At 41.7% G+C, this 15,914-nt stretch overlaps 1 protein-coding gene and 1 long non-coding RNA gene across 3 annotated transcripts; one reads left to right on the top strand and one right to left on the bottom strand.

Annotated features, from left to right (window-relative positions):
• Nucleotides 1-619: 619 nt before the first annotated feature.
• On the bottom strand, nt 620-10,009 carry LOC111981541 (nucleoside diphosphate kinase 3). Of its 2 annotated transcripts, none has more exons than XM_024012849.2 (5): nt 9,893-10,009; nt 7,405-7,535; nt 7,014-7,115; nt 6,735-6,847; nt 620-6,428 (listed from the first exon to the last, which is right to left on the bottom strand). In XM_024012849.2, exons 1-5 carry the CDS (start codon nt 9,933-9,935, stop codon nt 6,311-6,313), a joined length of 507 nt encoding a protein of 168 aa, XP_023868617.1. In that variant the 5' UTR covers nt 9,936-10,009; the 3' UTR covers nt 620-6,310. The 2 variants fall into 2 exon arrangements, with proteins under 2 accessions (XP_023868617.1, XP_023868616.1); XM_024012848.2 differs by lacking the exon at nt 9,893-10,009 and adding an exon at nt 8,118-8,652.
• Nucleotides 10,010-10,108: 99 nt separating this feature from the next.
• On the top strand, nt 10,109-10,851 carry LOC139029411 (uncharacterized). The gene is made up of 2 exons (XR_011481707.1): nt 10,109-10,195; nt 10,695-10,851. It is a non-coding gene; the product is annotated as an uncharacterized lncRNA (long non-coding RNA).
• Nucleotides 10,852-15,914: the final 5,063 nt, after the last annotated feature.

Consider the following 15,914-nt stretch of genomic DNA (forward strand, 5'->3'; position numbering starts at 1 on the left):
GTTTTGAAAGGGCAAAAGTCTCTGGAGAGAAAAGACATTGCTTTAGCCAATATTGGAGAGCAAGAGAGTCTCCCTCTCTTGTAATTAACAACCGGGTGTGAACATTCGACCATCCAGCAGCTCCCCCTCTCCCCTCTGTGGGAGAGAAAGGCCTGATTACTGTCACCCCCCACAAGTCTGATCTGACCCATTCTGATCCTCACAGGACAGTCATGACACTGCCTATACCATAACCCCATCGCCATCATGGGGCACTCTGTTCACCATTCTGACATCAGCAAACCGCTTGCCCACATCTTCCCAGCACGGTTGAAACCGGGATTAATCTGTGAAAAGCACACTTCTCCAGCGTGCCAGTGGCCATCGAAGGTGAGCATTTTCCCACTGAAATCAGTTAAGACGCCGAACTGCAGTCAAGTCAAGACCCTGGTGAGGAGGACGAGCACACAGATGAGCTTTCTTATGTTGTGCAAACCCACAGTTTCATCAGCTGCCCAGGTGGCTGTTCTCAGATCATCCCACAGGCATAGCAGCGAGAAGTAGGGGTACTGAAGGTGCTGCAGCACCCCCTGAACAATCAGAATAAAATAAAAATATAATAAAAACATATACACAAAAGTAGTGCATTGGTCCTTTACTAACATTAGAGGTATTGCAGACAAAAAAAACATTTTTTCATCATCCCTCCTTTGGCAAAGAGGTAGTTGAATAATTAAGAACAGTATCTTGCAGGATTCAATAGTTGGAATTTTAAGAGTTGCTGTCCCATTCTCTGCGATTGTCATTCTAATGGAATCCAGAAACAATAAAACCCTGTCCATTTACATCAAAAGGTACAAAGTTATGGGCAAAGACACAAAACATCCACATCAAATTAAATATTTATCTTGATCAAATAACATGGAAAACAACCACTTTTGGTGTAGTATTAATTTACCATCCTTACAAACCACTTAATGTAAATGTACTTTACTGTATTGTACATAGGCTGGTCATCAAGGTTTGTACCTGTAGACTTTTCATCACCATGATGAAAAACAATGCACAATACAGTAATTGAGCACATTGAGCCATCAAGTGGTTTGTGATGATCTGATAATGTGGCTCAGTTGGTAGAGCATGGCAATGCTAGGGTTGTGGTTTCGATTACATTGGGGAACCAGTATGAAAATGTATGCACTCACTACTGTAAGTTGCTCTGGATAAGAGAGTTTACTAATATGGAAAATGAATGAATAGACCATTTCAGTTTTCACAAAGAAAAAAGTTGCATTTGCAAAGTATTTCAAGAAACTGGAAAACATATTGCATTCAGACCCCTTGACTTTTTCCACATTTTGTTACATTTACAGCCTTATTCTAAAATTGATTAAATTATTTTTTCCCTAATCAATCTACACACAATACCGCAAATGACAAAGCAAAAACAGGTTTTTAGAAATGTTTGCTAATTTATATATATATATTTTTGATCACATTTACATACAGTTGAAGTCGGAAGTTTACATACACTTTAGGTTGGAGTCATTAAAAATTATTTTTCAACCACTCCACAAATTTCTTGTGAACAAACTATAGTTTTGTCAAGTCAGTTAGGATATCTACTTTGTGCATGACACAAGTTCCAACAATTGTTTACAGACAGATTATTTCACTTATAATTCTATATATAATTCTATAATTCTTCTGACAGGCTAATTGACATAATTTGAGTCAATTGGAGGTGTACCTGTGGATGTATTTCAAGGCCTACCTTCAAACTCAGTGCCACTTTGCTTGACATGATGGGAAAATCAAAAGAAATCAGCCAAGACCTCAGAAAAACAATTGTAGATCTCCACAAGTCTGGTTCATCCTTGGGAGCAATTTCCAAATGCCTGAAGGTACCACGTTCATCTGTACAAACAATAGTACGCAAGTATAAACACCATGGGACCACGCAGCCGTCATACCGCTCAGGAAGGAGACGCGTTCTGTCTCCAAGTGATGAACATACTTTGGTGCGAAAAGTGCAATTCAATCCCAGAACAACAGCAAAGGACCTTGTGAAGATGCTGGAGGAAACAGGTACAAAAGTATCTATATCCACAGTAAAACAAGTCCTATATCGACATAACCTGAAAGGCCACTCAGCAAGGAAGAAGCCACTGCTCCAAAACCGCCATAAAAAGCGAGACTACGGTTTGCAACTGCACATGGGGACAAAAATGTTACTTTTTGGAGAAATGTACTCTGGTCTGATGAAACAACAATAGAACTGCTTGGCCATAATGACCATTGTTATGTTTGGAGGAAAAAGAGGGAGGCTTGCAAGCGGAAGAACATCATCCCATCTGTAAAGCACGGGGTCGCAGCATCATGTTGTGGAGGTGCTTTGCTGCAGGAGGGATTGGTGCACTTCATAAAATAGATGGCTGCATGAGGAAGGGAAATTATGTGGATATATTGAAGCAACATCTCAAGACATCAGTCAGGAAGTTAAAGCTTGGTCGCAAATGGATCTTCCAAATGGACAATGACCCCAAGCATACTTCCAAAGTTGTGGCAAAACGGCTTAAGGACAACAAAGTCAAGGTATTGGAGTGGCCATCACAAAGCCCTGACCTCAATCCTACAGAAAATATGTGGGCAGAACTGAAAAAGCGTGTGCGAGCAAGGAGGCCTACAAACCTGACTCAGTTACACCAGCTCTGTCAGGAGGAATGGGCCAAAATTCACCCAACTTATTYTGGGAAGCTTGTGGAAGGCTACCCGAAACGTTTGACCCAAGTTAAACAATTTAAAGGCAATGCTACCAAATACTAATTGAGTGTATGTAAACTTCTGACACACTGGGAATGTGATGAAAGAAATAAAAGCTGAAAGAAATAATTATTCCTACTATTATTCTGAGATTTCACATACTTAAAATAAAGTGGTGATCCTAATTGACCTAAGACAGGGACATTTTACTAYGATTAAATGTCAGTAATTGTGAAAAACAGAGTTTTTGGCTAAGGTGTATATAAACTTCCGACTTCAACTGTAAGTATTCAGACCCTTTACTCAGTACTTTGTTGAATCACATTTGGCAGCGATTATAGCCTCGAGTCATCTTGGGTATGACGTTACAAACTTGGCATACCTGTATTTGGGGAGTTTCTCCCATTCTTCTCTGCAGATCCTCTCAAGGTCTGTCAGGTTGGTTGGAGAGCGTCGCTGCACAGCTATTTTCAGCTCTATCCAAAGAAGTTTGATCGGGTTCAAGTCCGAGCTCTGGCTTGCCACTCAAGGACATTCAGAAACTTGTGCTAAAGCCACTCCTGTGTTATCTTGGCTGTGTGCTTAGGGTTTTTGTCCTGTTGGAAGGTGAACCTTCGCTCCAGTCTGAGGTCCTGAGCGCTCTGGAGCAGGTTTTCATCAAGGATCTCTCTGTACTTTGCTCCGTTCATCTTTCCCTCGATCCTGACTAGTCTCCCAGTCCCTGCCACTGAAATACATCCCCACAGCATGATGCTGCCACCACCATGCTTCACCGTAGGGATAGTACCAGGTTTCCTCCAGACATGACGCTTGGCATTGAGGCCAAAGAGTTCAATCTTGGTTTCATCAGACCAGATAATCTTGTTTCTCATGGTCTAAGAGTCCTTTAGTTGCCTTTTGGCAAACTCCAAGCGGGCTGTCATGTGCCTTCTACTGAGGAGTGGCTTCCGTCTGGCCACTCTACCATAAAGGCCTGATTGGTGGAGTGCTGCAGAGATGTGGTAGTTGACCAAAATAGACATCTTCAGCATGGGCAAGCATTTTTGCAGCACCCCCACCCCCAAACTACTTCCTGCGGCTATGCCAGGGAAGAAGCCAGATGTGGTGGTCCTGGGCTGGCGTAGTTACACGTGGTCTGTAGTTGTGAGGCCGATTGGACGTACTGCCAAATTCTCTAAAACGAGGTTGGAGGCGGCTTATGGTAGAGAAATTAACATTCAATTATCTGGCAACAGCTCTGGTGGTCATTCCTGCAGTCAGCATGCCAATTGCACACTCCCTCAAAACTTGAGAGATCTGTGGCGTTGTTTTGTTCGACAAAACTGCACATTTTAGAGTGGCCTTTTACTGCCCCCAGCACAAGGTGCACCTGTGTAATAATCATGCTGTTTAATCAGCTTCTTGATATGCCACACCTGTCAGGTGGAAGGATTATCTTGGCGAAGGAGGAAAGCTCAATAAGAGGGATGTAAACAAAATTGTGAACAGCATTTGAGAGAAATAAGCTGTATGGAACAATACAGGGATCTTTTATTTCATCTCATCTCATGAAACATGTGTTTTGCATCAAATAATGCTAAATGCATCATACGGGTCAGATTTCTGTATTTTCAAAGTTAGACATCTTGAAAACTTGATTGCTGACATGCAAAATGTTTTGGGACTAGATCAGCAATGCACTAATTAACCAAATACCAAAACATTTGTTTTTCGGTGGAATTTTCCTTTAAGATTTAAGGTCAGAATAAGCATAGAGAAAAGTGCATAAAAAGTGAATTACGTACCATTTAAGCCTGCTTAACTCTGATCGGGACCCTACGACCTTTGCACACCTGGATTGTACAATATTTGCACAATTTATTTTTAAAATTACAAAAGCTCTGTCATGTTGGTTGTTGATCATTGCTAGACAGCCATTTTCAAGTCTTGTCATACATTTTCAAGCTAATTTAAGTCAAAACTGTAACTAGGCCACTCAGGAACAACTCCAGTGTATATTTGGCTTTGTGTTTTAGGTTATTGTCCTGCTGAAAGGTGACTTTGTTTCCCAGTGTCTGTTGGAAAGCAGACTGAACCAGGTTTTGCTCTAGGATTTTGCCTGTGCTTAGCTATTTAATGTATTTTTATCCTAAAAAACTCCTTAGTCCTTGCTGATGACAAGCATACCCATAACATGATTCAGCCACCACCATGCTTGGAAATATGAAGTGGTACTCAGTGATACGTTGTGTTGGATTTGCCCCAAACCTAACTCTTTGTATTCAGGACAAAGTTAATTTCCAAATTTTGGGCAGTTTTACTTTAGTGCCTTATTGCAAACAGGATGCATGTTTTGACATTTTTATTCTGCACAGGCTTCCTTCTTTTCACTCAGGTTAGTATTGTGGAGTAACTACAATGTTGTTTCTCCATCCTCAGTTTTCTCCTATCACAGCCATTTAACGCTGTAACTGTGTAAAGTCACCATTGGCCTCGTGGTGAAATCCCAGAGTGGTTTTCTTCCTCTTCGGCAAAGTCGTTAGGAAGGAGACCTGTATCTTTGTAGTGACTGGGTGTATTGATACACCATCCAAAATGTAATTCATAACTTCACCATGCTCAAAGGGATATTCAATGCTTTTTTTTTTTTTTTTAAATACCCGTCGGTGTCCTTCTTTGCGAGGCTTTCAAAAACCTTTGTGGTTAAATCTGTGATTGAAATTCACTGATCTACTGCTGGACCTTACAGATATGTGTGGGGTACAGAGATGAGGTAGTCATAAACAATTTTTTAAAACACTACTACTATTATTGCACATAGAGTGAGTCCATGCAACTTGTGTGGCAAATGTTTACTCCTGAACTTATTTAGGCTTGCCATAACAAAGGGGTTGAATACTTATTGACTCAAAACATTTCAGCTTTTAAACTAGTAATTTGTAAAAATATATATATATATATATATATATATATATATAATATACCCAATTCCACTTTGACATTATGGGGTATTGCATGTAGGACTGTCACAATCTCAATTTAATCAATTTTAAATTCAGGCTGTAACAACAAAATGTGGAAAAAGGGGTGTGAATACTTTCTGAAGGCAATGGCGTTGCTTACCAAGACAACATTGAATGTTCCTGAGTGGCCTAGTTGCAGTTCTCACTTAAAACAGCTTGAAAATATGGCAAGACTTGAAAATAGCTGTCTAGCATGATCAACACTCAACCTGACAGCTCTTGAAGAATTTTCAAAAGAATAATGTACAAATATTGTATAATCCAGGTGTGCAAAGCTCTTAGAGACTTACCCAGAAAGACTAACTGCTGTAATTGCTGCCAAAGGTTATTCTAACATGTATTGACTCAGGGGTATGAATACTTATCAAAGATATTAGTGTTCTATTTTTCATAGATATTTGTACATATGTTAGAATTTCTTTCACTTTGACAAAGTATTGTGTAGACCGTTGACAGAAAAAGAGAATTAAATCAATTTCAATCCCGCTTGGAAAAACAAAATGTGGAAAAAGGGGTGTGAATAGTTTCTGAAGGCACTTAGGTGGTCTACAAGTGGTGTGTGTGTGTCACTCGTAGATCCAGTGTCCGCTGCTGTCCTCCCAGCACTGTAGCTCATTCTGCCTGAACCACAGAGAGATCTCTCTCTGAGCGCTCTCCACAGAGTCACTGCCATGGATCACATTCCTACAACACAGAAAGTCAAGATATAATTTCATGGTCACTGATGATAACACATGTAACAGTATTGCTTCCATCCCTCTCCTCGCCCCTACCTGGGATCGAACAAGGGACCCTCTGCACACATCAACAACTGCCTCCCACGAATCATCGTTACCTATTGCTCCACAAAAGCTAAGGCCCTTACAGAGTAAGGAATACAACTACTTCAAGGTCTCAGAGCAAGTGACCTCACCGATTGAAGCGCTATTAGCGCGCACCCCGCTAGCTAGCCATTTCACACCAGTTACACAATACACAGACACACTTTACCTGCCCACTTCCATACAGTAGTCTCCTCTGATGGTTCCTGGTAGGGAGTCTGCCGGGTTGGTCTCTCCCAGCATCTTGCGAGACATCTTCACCACATCCAGACCTTGCCACACCTAAACACACATATACACACCTAGATGAACAATTGCACAACAGGGATGTGCACATTAACGTGGATAACCAGTAACCGTTCAAATTGTGTAAACCATAATAAAATATGTAAAATGTCTTGAGCGGGAGAGGGTAGCTGTGTATGTAGTAGTATGCATGCTATCTCACCATGGCAACGATGGGTCCAGAGCTCATGTAGCGCACCAATCCATTGAAGAAGGGTTTGTCTCTCAGGTCCCAGTAGTGCTCTCTCAGGAGATCCTCGGACGCCTGGCGAACACACACACCCACATCACAACAGAGAGAGATCAAACACAGACAGTATATCATAAGCCCCTTTCACAAACATAAATCACATATTTTATTTAAATATATTTGACAACAATTCTCCAGTTACCCCCTTCACACGGCTCTGGAAAGGCCGATTATTGCCTGTTTGTTTTGAAAGATGGTGTACAAGTGTTGTAAACTATGTTAATAATGAAGTCTAATGAAGTGGTTCCTCCTTCTCCTCGCGTGTGTGTGTTTGATGGATGTGCATCATGGTGTGTGCTCTTACCTGGACTAGTTTCATTCCCACCAATCTGAAGCCCTTTTTCTCAAAGCGCCGGATGATCTCTCCCACTAGCCTCCGGTGCACACCATCCGGTTTCACAGCTATGAAGCTGTGCTCGTTGACACCCGTCCATCCTAGGACGAAAGCATGACCATCATGTCCAGTCCCAAATCAACCCCTAGCCTATGACATGTGTTGATTGGCCATACCTCGTAGATTTGAAATAGGCAGCTGGGGTGTGTGAGCAATATGGTGGAAACTCCATCTAGCCCACTGATTATGGCAAACGTACACATCTGTTAAGGTGGCAGGTAGCCTAGCAGCTAGAGCGTTGGGTCAGTAACTGAAAGGTTGCTGGTTTGAATGAGCAAGGCACTTAACCCGAATTTGCTCCAGGGGGACCATACTACTATCGCTAACCCTGTAAAACAAAACATTTCACTGCACCTATCCGGTGTGTGTGACAAATTCTTTTTTTTAAACAATCATGTGTGATACACCTAATATAAGTCCAAACAAGTACAAGCAATAAAATATCACATCTATGATGTGACTATTTCTACAATATCTCATGGCCAATTGAATATGTTCTAGAGAGGATTTAGTTAACTGTTGAGCTGAGCAGGTGTCGGATTACACACCCCCACACCTTCCATAAAGTGTTGCTTGAAAAACCATACATTTTGGCTTGCGTGAAATATGAAATAGCACCTTACCATCAGATTCCTCAATTCGTGCATGTTTTGCCTCCAAATCCTCAATTTTTTCCTGCTGAACAGGCAATGACCGTTTTCTTCGTCCCATATCATATACTCGCTTGCGCCGTGGTGCTCTTGAGTGAGTGCGACCAACAAATCAGATTGCTAGCGTCACCGGCGCCTGGTTCCCAAGTTAACACAGCCCACAAAGTCATAAACCTTGCATATTACTACAATTACTCTTATTAAAATCTGATTACATAACCCTAACCTTAACCACACTACTAACCTTATGCCTAACCTTAAATTAAGACCAAAAAGCACAATTTTGTTTTCATGAATTGTTTTGATATACTGTAGGCCTAGACAATTTTGACTTTGTGGCAAATAGTGAAACTGGATACAGTGTCCTTGATGGAATTGTTCTAACTATGTTACAGCAAAGATTATGGGTATACTGACAAAATTACATGTCTCTCCGCCCTAACAATTGGAGTCATTGTCCACAAAGAAGAACCGTGGGCTGACTAGCTCCCGCCTATCCTTTCTTTGGATTGGTGGACACATCTCATTATTGTAATATTCGACGAGGGTTGTGATGTCAACCACCCGTATCCAATGAAGAGATGCTATGCTACTAGCCTCATGATATGAATATGCATAGCCACCTCGCGACAACTCCGATATAAAGTGTTTTTTTCTCAAAGTTGCCTGGATATCACGTGTCCTACTTATATCAGTACACTCAAAACAATGTGTGCATTACAAAACGTATTCGACCAAATAAGCCATTCKATTTTTTGTTGACCAAATTTCGACACACTCATTGACCTCCATACAAAAACTCCTTGCTTGGTGGGTAAAACTACACCACCTGCTGGAGGGAGACAGATTTTCCGCCGAGTTTGGCCACTCTCTTCCTCTCTGGGTACAGCTGGCACGATCACGTGATATGTACAGGTTTTTGTGAAAGCGTTTCTCGGTTTCCACTAGTTACCACAGCCACAAAGTCAAAATGTGGCTGTACCATAAAAACAAAAATGTGCTTCATTTAACATTAGGAATAAGGTTAGCAGTGTGGTTAAGGGTTATGTTGACAATCAAAATGTAAGAAGATAAATTAAAGAAATTGGCGGGCTTTATTACTTTGCGGCTGTGGTAACTAGTGACAACCCGTTTCCTCTGTTGCTTGTGGTGCTTTCAAGACAATTGGGAACACGGGGGAAAACGAGGTCAAATCATGACCTCAGTGATCTTCAGGTCGAAAATTCAGAGCTCTAGAAAGAGGCGTTTACCCAATCGGAGCTCGTTTTTCCGAGTTCCCAGTTGTTTTGAATGCAGCATTAGAACTCCGAAGCGTAGACATAGGAAATCACTATAAAGACAACTTCTAGTGACGATAAATAGGCTATCAACACATTTGAATGGTAACGTAGCCTATGAAAAAGCCAATCTGACAGCGGCTATGATTAAAACCGGCTTAAACTTCTACCCTGGCCCTCCAATATTGGCAACTTACGAAACAGCAATCGATCGACGATCACACAAATGTCACAAGGCAATAGTCAGAGTCCCACTCCATTCGCAAAATAACTCTGAACCTTCTGCTACGTTCATAATATGTAGGCCTACAGTGTCAGGTGAAAACTTGAATGACTATAGCTGCGAGTACTAACCACCACCGCCAGTCTGCTGCAAGCAAACCAGTATCGAACATATGCAATGCATTTAACTTAAATCAACAATATGAAATTGAGGAAATGTCATATAAAACCATAATACGTGCAACCAACCTGTTTGGAAAACACTTGCCAATATAGTCAAGAGGAAAATCATCGTTGCATCATCCACGGTGAAAAAGTGAAAATAAGGAAGAAAGTCCTATAGCTTCACGTATCTTCAGAATGCAGCCAGGAAGTAGGGCGCGAACGGTGGGTGTGGGGAGTGATGCAGGCCATAATTCGGCCGAGTGAAGCTACTGATACCTTTCACCAAGTTACCTAACATCTTCCGTGCTCCATAAGATACCGCCATGCATTAACATGGAATGTCAATGGAGACAAGGGCTGCAGTCCAAACATGTCAATTTGACCCTGGTTGGTATAATTTGTGGAACGTTCCAAAATCTTCGTAAATAACAAGGTTGCCAACAAATAACGCATACAAAGTTGTATAGCGGCGGAATAGGATACCGGGTAGGGAGTGTGCTATGTAATTACGTGTTTCACTCACCACGTTTATCCCCGAAAAATTCATTCTGGTAGCCTCCACCATTTCTCGTTAAATGTTTTAGTTATTATTTCCGGTGTGTCGGCATTCGGCCAGTGAGCTCTACTGCGCCCCAATTAGGCTATCGCTATGGTTAACGTGTAACTTAAATAATGACTGCTAGCTCCAATATTTTATTAGCTAGGTGGCTTGTACACAATTGTTACCGATGATACTGTATATACCAGCCTACTCGTAATACAGAAACATACATTGTATTTTGCCAAGTTCTCTCTGTGTTAATCCTGTTGCCCAAATATAGCAGGTAACTTCTGTCTGTGTCGAAGATGTTGAGTTCAATTTAATATATGCTTTGACCTATTTCAGGTAACCTCAAGATCCTTGACTCTCTACAGCTGCTTTTGAAGAACTTTCCAGTCGTTTGTGCTTTACATTCCGACTTTACATTCCGACGTTTGAATGTCTGTTTATTGGACATATATATTAGTGTCTAATAAAAAAGAGCAATGTATGTAAAGCATCCCATCTGTTTTAGGGTTATAGTGTGTGTGTGTGGTGTAGTTCCACTTGATGTCCACTAGGTGTCCGCATAGTTTCAATAATGTCACACCAGGTTCACAACATGTTTTCATGTGTAACAAATCAAATTGTATTTGTCACATGTGCCAAATACTACAGGTGTAGACCTTACAGTGAATTACTTACTTACAAGCCCTTAACCAACAATTGAGTTTTAAGAAAAGTACGTGTTAAGTAAAAATTAAGAAATAAAAGTAACAATAATAAAAAATCAGAAGTAAAATAACAACAGCGAGGCTATATACAGGGGGTACCGGTCAGTCGAGGTAATTGAGGTGTTACTTTCAAGTCCAGTGGTGTAAATTACTTAACATAAATGTATTTAAAGTACTCCACTACATTCTGTTTATATATATATATACTGTATTTCTCTGCAGTTTTCATTCCACAAATATTTAATCTACATTTCATGGTTAATCATATAATTTCATACAGTGTATATATATTTATATATATATATATATATATACAGTTGAAGTCGGAAGTTTACATACACCTTAGCCAAATACATTTAAACTCAGTTTTTCCACAATTCTTGACATTTAATCCTAGTAAAAATTCCCTGTCTTAGGTCAGTTAGGATCACCACTTTATTTGAAGAATGTGAAATGTCAGAATAATAGTAGAGAGAATGATTTATTTCAGGTTTTATTTCTTTCAACACATTCCCAGAGTCAGAAGTTTACATACACTCAATTAGTCAAACGTTTCAGGTAGCCTTCCACAAGCTTCCCACAATAAGTTGGGTGAATTTTGGCCCATTCCTCCTGACAGAGCTGGTGTAACTGAGTCAGGTTTGTAGGCCTCCTTGCTCGCACACGCTTTTTCAGTTCTGCCCACAAATTTTCTATAGGTTTGAGGTCAGGGCTTTGTGATGGCCACTCCAATACCTTGACTTTGTTGTCCTTAAGCCATTTTGCCACAACTTTGGAAGTATGCTTGGGGTCATTGTCCATTTGGAAGACCCATTTGCGACCAAGCTTTAACTTCCTGACTGATGTCTTGAGATGTTGCTTCAATATATCCACATAATTTCCCTCCCTCATGATGCCATCTATATTGTGAAGTGCACCAGTCCCTCCTGCAGCAAAGCACCCCTACAACATGATGCTGCCACCCCCGTGCTTCACGGTTGGGATGGTGTGATTTGGCTTGCAAGCCTCCCCCTTTTTCCTCCAAACATAACGATGGTCATTTTGGCCAAATAGTTCTATTTTTGTTTCATCAGACCAGAGGACATTTCACCAAAAAGTACGATATTTGTCTCCATGTGCAGTTGCAAACCGTAGTCTGGCTTTTGTATGGCGGTTTTGGAGCAGTGGCTTCTTCCTTGCTGAGCGGCCTGTGAGGTTATGTCGATATAGGACTCGTTTTACTGTGGATATAGATACTGTTGTACCCGTTTCCTCCAGCATCTTCACAATGTCCTTTGCTGTTGTTCTGGGATTGATTTGCACTTTTCGCACCAAAGTACGTTCATCTCTAGGTGACAGAACGCATCTCCTTCCTGAGCAGTATGATGGCTGTGTGGTCCCATGGTGTTTATACTTGCGTACTATTGTTTGTACAGATGAACATGGTACCTTAAGGCGTTTGGAAATTGCTCCCAAGGATGAACCAGACTTGTGGAGGTCTACAATTGTTTTTCTGAGGTCTTGGCTGATTTTTAAAATTTTTCCCATGATGTCAAACAAAGAGACACTGCGTTTGAAGGTAGGCCTTGAAATACATCCACAGGGTAACTGATTCCAGTTCAGCATTCTTAGCCTGAGACAGAAATGCATACAGAGGAGTACTGTTCTACGATCACCTTTGCCTAGATCATACTGAATTAGTTGTCTCTGGAATAAGATTATATGGACAGGGGTTGATTTGATCGTAGATCAGCACTCCTACTCAATACCAGTTGCTATAACCTAACATTTTATAATCCAATTTCCCTTGCTGTCTAATGTCCTTCCGGAACCCCACCTCAACATTGTTCTCTCAAGGCAACAAAAGTAAGTTGGCATGCTCTTGTAAGGATTTTAACTCACAACCATTGGTTGATCCCCAAAGGAAGGTCTGTGAGTTCAAATTCCAGAGCAGCAATAGGGCAACATTTTTCTTGTTGCCTTTGTGGGCCTGACTTGTGAGCCTGAAAGAGCAAACTTGAGTGGTGTAGGGGGACGGGCTAGTTCCCATCAAATAGCACGAATGAAGTGACACCTTGTATAGAATGTCCTTTTAATAGAATTGTGATAACATATTATGTCGTGGAGTAACAATACAAACCTTCTCTGCAAAAGCCTACATTTACCTGGGGGCATGCAAAGAACAAATTCTTTGAGCGAGCCACTATTGTCAGCTGCACAACCCAATCCTGTTATTTGCATATAACAGACTTTTGACCTCTGACCTGTATACTGTCTGTAACCATTCCACAGATATCTCGTACAGTAGAAACACTTGAGCCTCTGCCTCGTCAGCGATAATTCATCACTCCTACTACAGGTAAATTCATTAGCATGAAGTTTGCTACSCATATTGTCTTGTTTTGCACTCTTTGTACAAAATAATAAAATGCAGTACTACAGGATATTTCTTAACGTAGCTCTTTATTAGCTAGCTATAACTTGCATGTTCACGTATCTCCAACCATGATCAACTGCCCATGACCTAACCATCTGGGTGGTCTTAACCAATCATAGCACAGTATGATACGGTGGTAAAATGCATCCAATTTTTTTTTTTTACATATTCTAAGCGTTTCTTTTGAAAACATGCTCTGCAGTTTGAACTCAAGGTAAGTAACCATTTATATTGCATAGTACACCAACTGAATCGACATATACTCTGAACAATGATCCAACATACTGTTACTTTTCGAACAAGGGATTCTCAGCAATTCAGCTTTCACAGTAGAAATTACATCTTAACATTTCAAACAAATACAATACCAAAAGTGAACTTTCAATAACAAGTTTACAGTCTGGAACTCTTTTAGGGCAGCGATCCGCCTACACCCTTTGACATTTCACAGGTCTAGGACAGCTCTGGGCTTGACCTCTCTTCCTGACCTTGTGCGATATGATGCTGAGCATGCTTCTGTGTCAGTCAACAGCTCTTGTGGTGTTGCAGATAAGTATGATGTATGTTGTGATGTATGTTGTGCTGTGTGTGTGTTTAGTCCATCACGTTCTCTTTCAGGGGAACAGTTAATCTCATCAGTGTGTTGTTCTTTTGTGTTCAGTAGGTGACGACGATTGCGGCGGTACACCGCTCCTTCTGCGGTGCGGACGTGATATGAATGTTCAGTGTCAGCTGGCTGGATGACGACTGCTGGCTTCCAGAGGCCATGCTCCTGGATTCTAACTGATTCTCCGTCGATCAGTGGTGGCAGTGGTCTAGCTGACCTGTCGTAGTATCGCTTTTGTTGTTGTTGTCTCTGTGCACGTTTTTCATGCATTTCCTTGTAGCTGACGACCTCAGGTTGCAGCTGCTGGTTGGTGCTGGGAAGGATTGAGCGAAGTCTGCGGCTCATCAACAGCTGGGCTGGTGATTTGAAGTTGTCAACTGGAGTGTTGCGGTATTCAAGGAGACTGAGGTAGGGGTCTCTCTTGTCTGCTTTTGCTTTGTCCATGAGTGATTTAGCAATCTGCACTGATTTTTCAGCAAAGCCATTACTTTCAGGGTAATGTGGGCTTGTGGTGACATGTGTGAACTCCCATGCTTTTGTGAAGGATTCAAACTCATTTGATTTGTAACAGGGCCCATTGTCAGATATTAAAGTCTCTACAATGCCATGCCTGGCAAAGGCTGCTTTCAGCTTGTGTATCACAGCTGCAGATGTGGTGCTGTGAAGCTTGTCGAGTTCGAAGTATCTGCTGTAGTAGTCCACTGTTACGATGTAGTCCTCGTTGTTCCAGGTYAACAGATRGGTTGCKACGACCTGCCAGGGTCGGRCRGGGACACAGTGAGGTAACATTGGCTCTTTGGTGTTTGAGGGGCGTCGTTCAAGACATATGGCGCATTTACCAACAATGTCCTCTATTTGTTTGCACATTCCGGGCCAAAACAAAATGTTCCGTGCTCTCTGTTTGTACTTTTCCATGCCCATGTGTCCAGCATGGATCTTTGTCAAAATCTCTTCTCTGAGACTGGTAGTAATAATGATTTTCTCTCCTTTGAAAATTATTCCGTTGATCTGTGATAGTTCATCACGATGGTTCCAGAATTCTGAGACGCTCTGAGGGCATTTTCTCCTCTCCTCAGGCCATCCATCRTTTATGACTTTCCTCAGTTGTGTGAGTTGTGAGTCCTTTTCTGTTTCTGCTTGGATCTCCTTCAGTTTTGTGTCACTAACTGGTAAGTTGCTGTACACAGTGTGCACTTGCATGTCCATGCCTTCACTGAGGCTGCTGTCCTTATAGGTAAGAAACTTCCTGGAGAGTGTGTCTGCGACAGAGATGTCTTTGCCTGGACGGTGAGTGATTGCGAAGTCGTATTTTTGTAGTTGAAGGATCATTCTCTGTAGCCTTGGCGGGGCTGCGGCTAGTGGTTTCCTCATGATTGACTCAAGGGGCTTGTGGTCGGATTCCACAATGACTTGTCGTCCATATATGTACTGATGGAAATGTTTACATCCGAACAGAATGGCGTAGAGCTCCTTTTCAATTTGAGCGTAGTTGATTTCAGTCTGTGAGAGATTTGGAAGCGTAGCCGATGGGCTTTCCTTCTTGCAGTAGCACTGCACCTAGTCCATACTTCGACGCGTCCACTTGGAGTCTGAGCTCTTTGTCGGGATCGTAGTAGGCAAGGATTGGTCCTGGTTCTCTCGTGATCAAGTCTTTCACATTCTGGAAAGCAATGTGGTGTTGCTTGTCCCAGAGAAACTCACTGGACTGCTTTAGCAGTTGACGCAGGGGTGCATTAGCATTGGAGAGGCTGGGTGCGAACTTGGCTAAGTAGTTGACCATGCCAAGCACTGTTTCCAGCTCTGCACGGTTCTTTGGTGGCTCCATTTCT

Source organism: Salvelinus sp. IW2-2015, linkage group LG20 (assembly GCF_002910315.2).
Source record: "Salvelinus sp. IW2-2015 linkage group LG20, ASM291031v2, whole genome shotgun sequence".
In the NCBI taxonomy this organism is placed as follows: Eukaryota; Metazoa; Chordata; class Actinopteri; order Salmoniformes; family Salmonidae; genus Salvelinus; species Salvelinus sp. IW2-2015.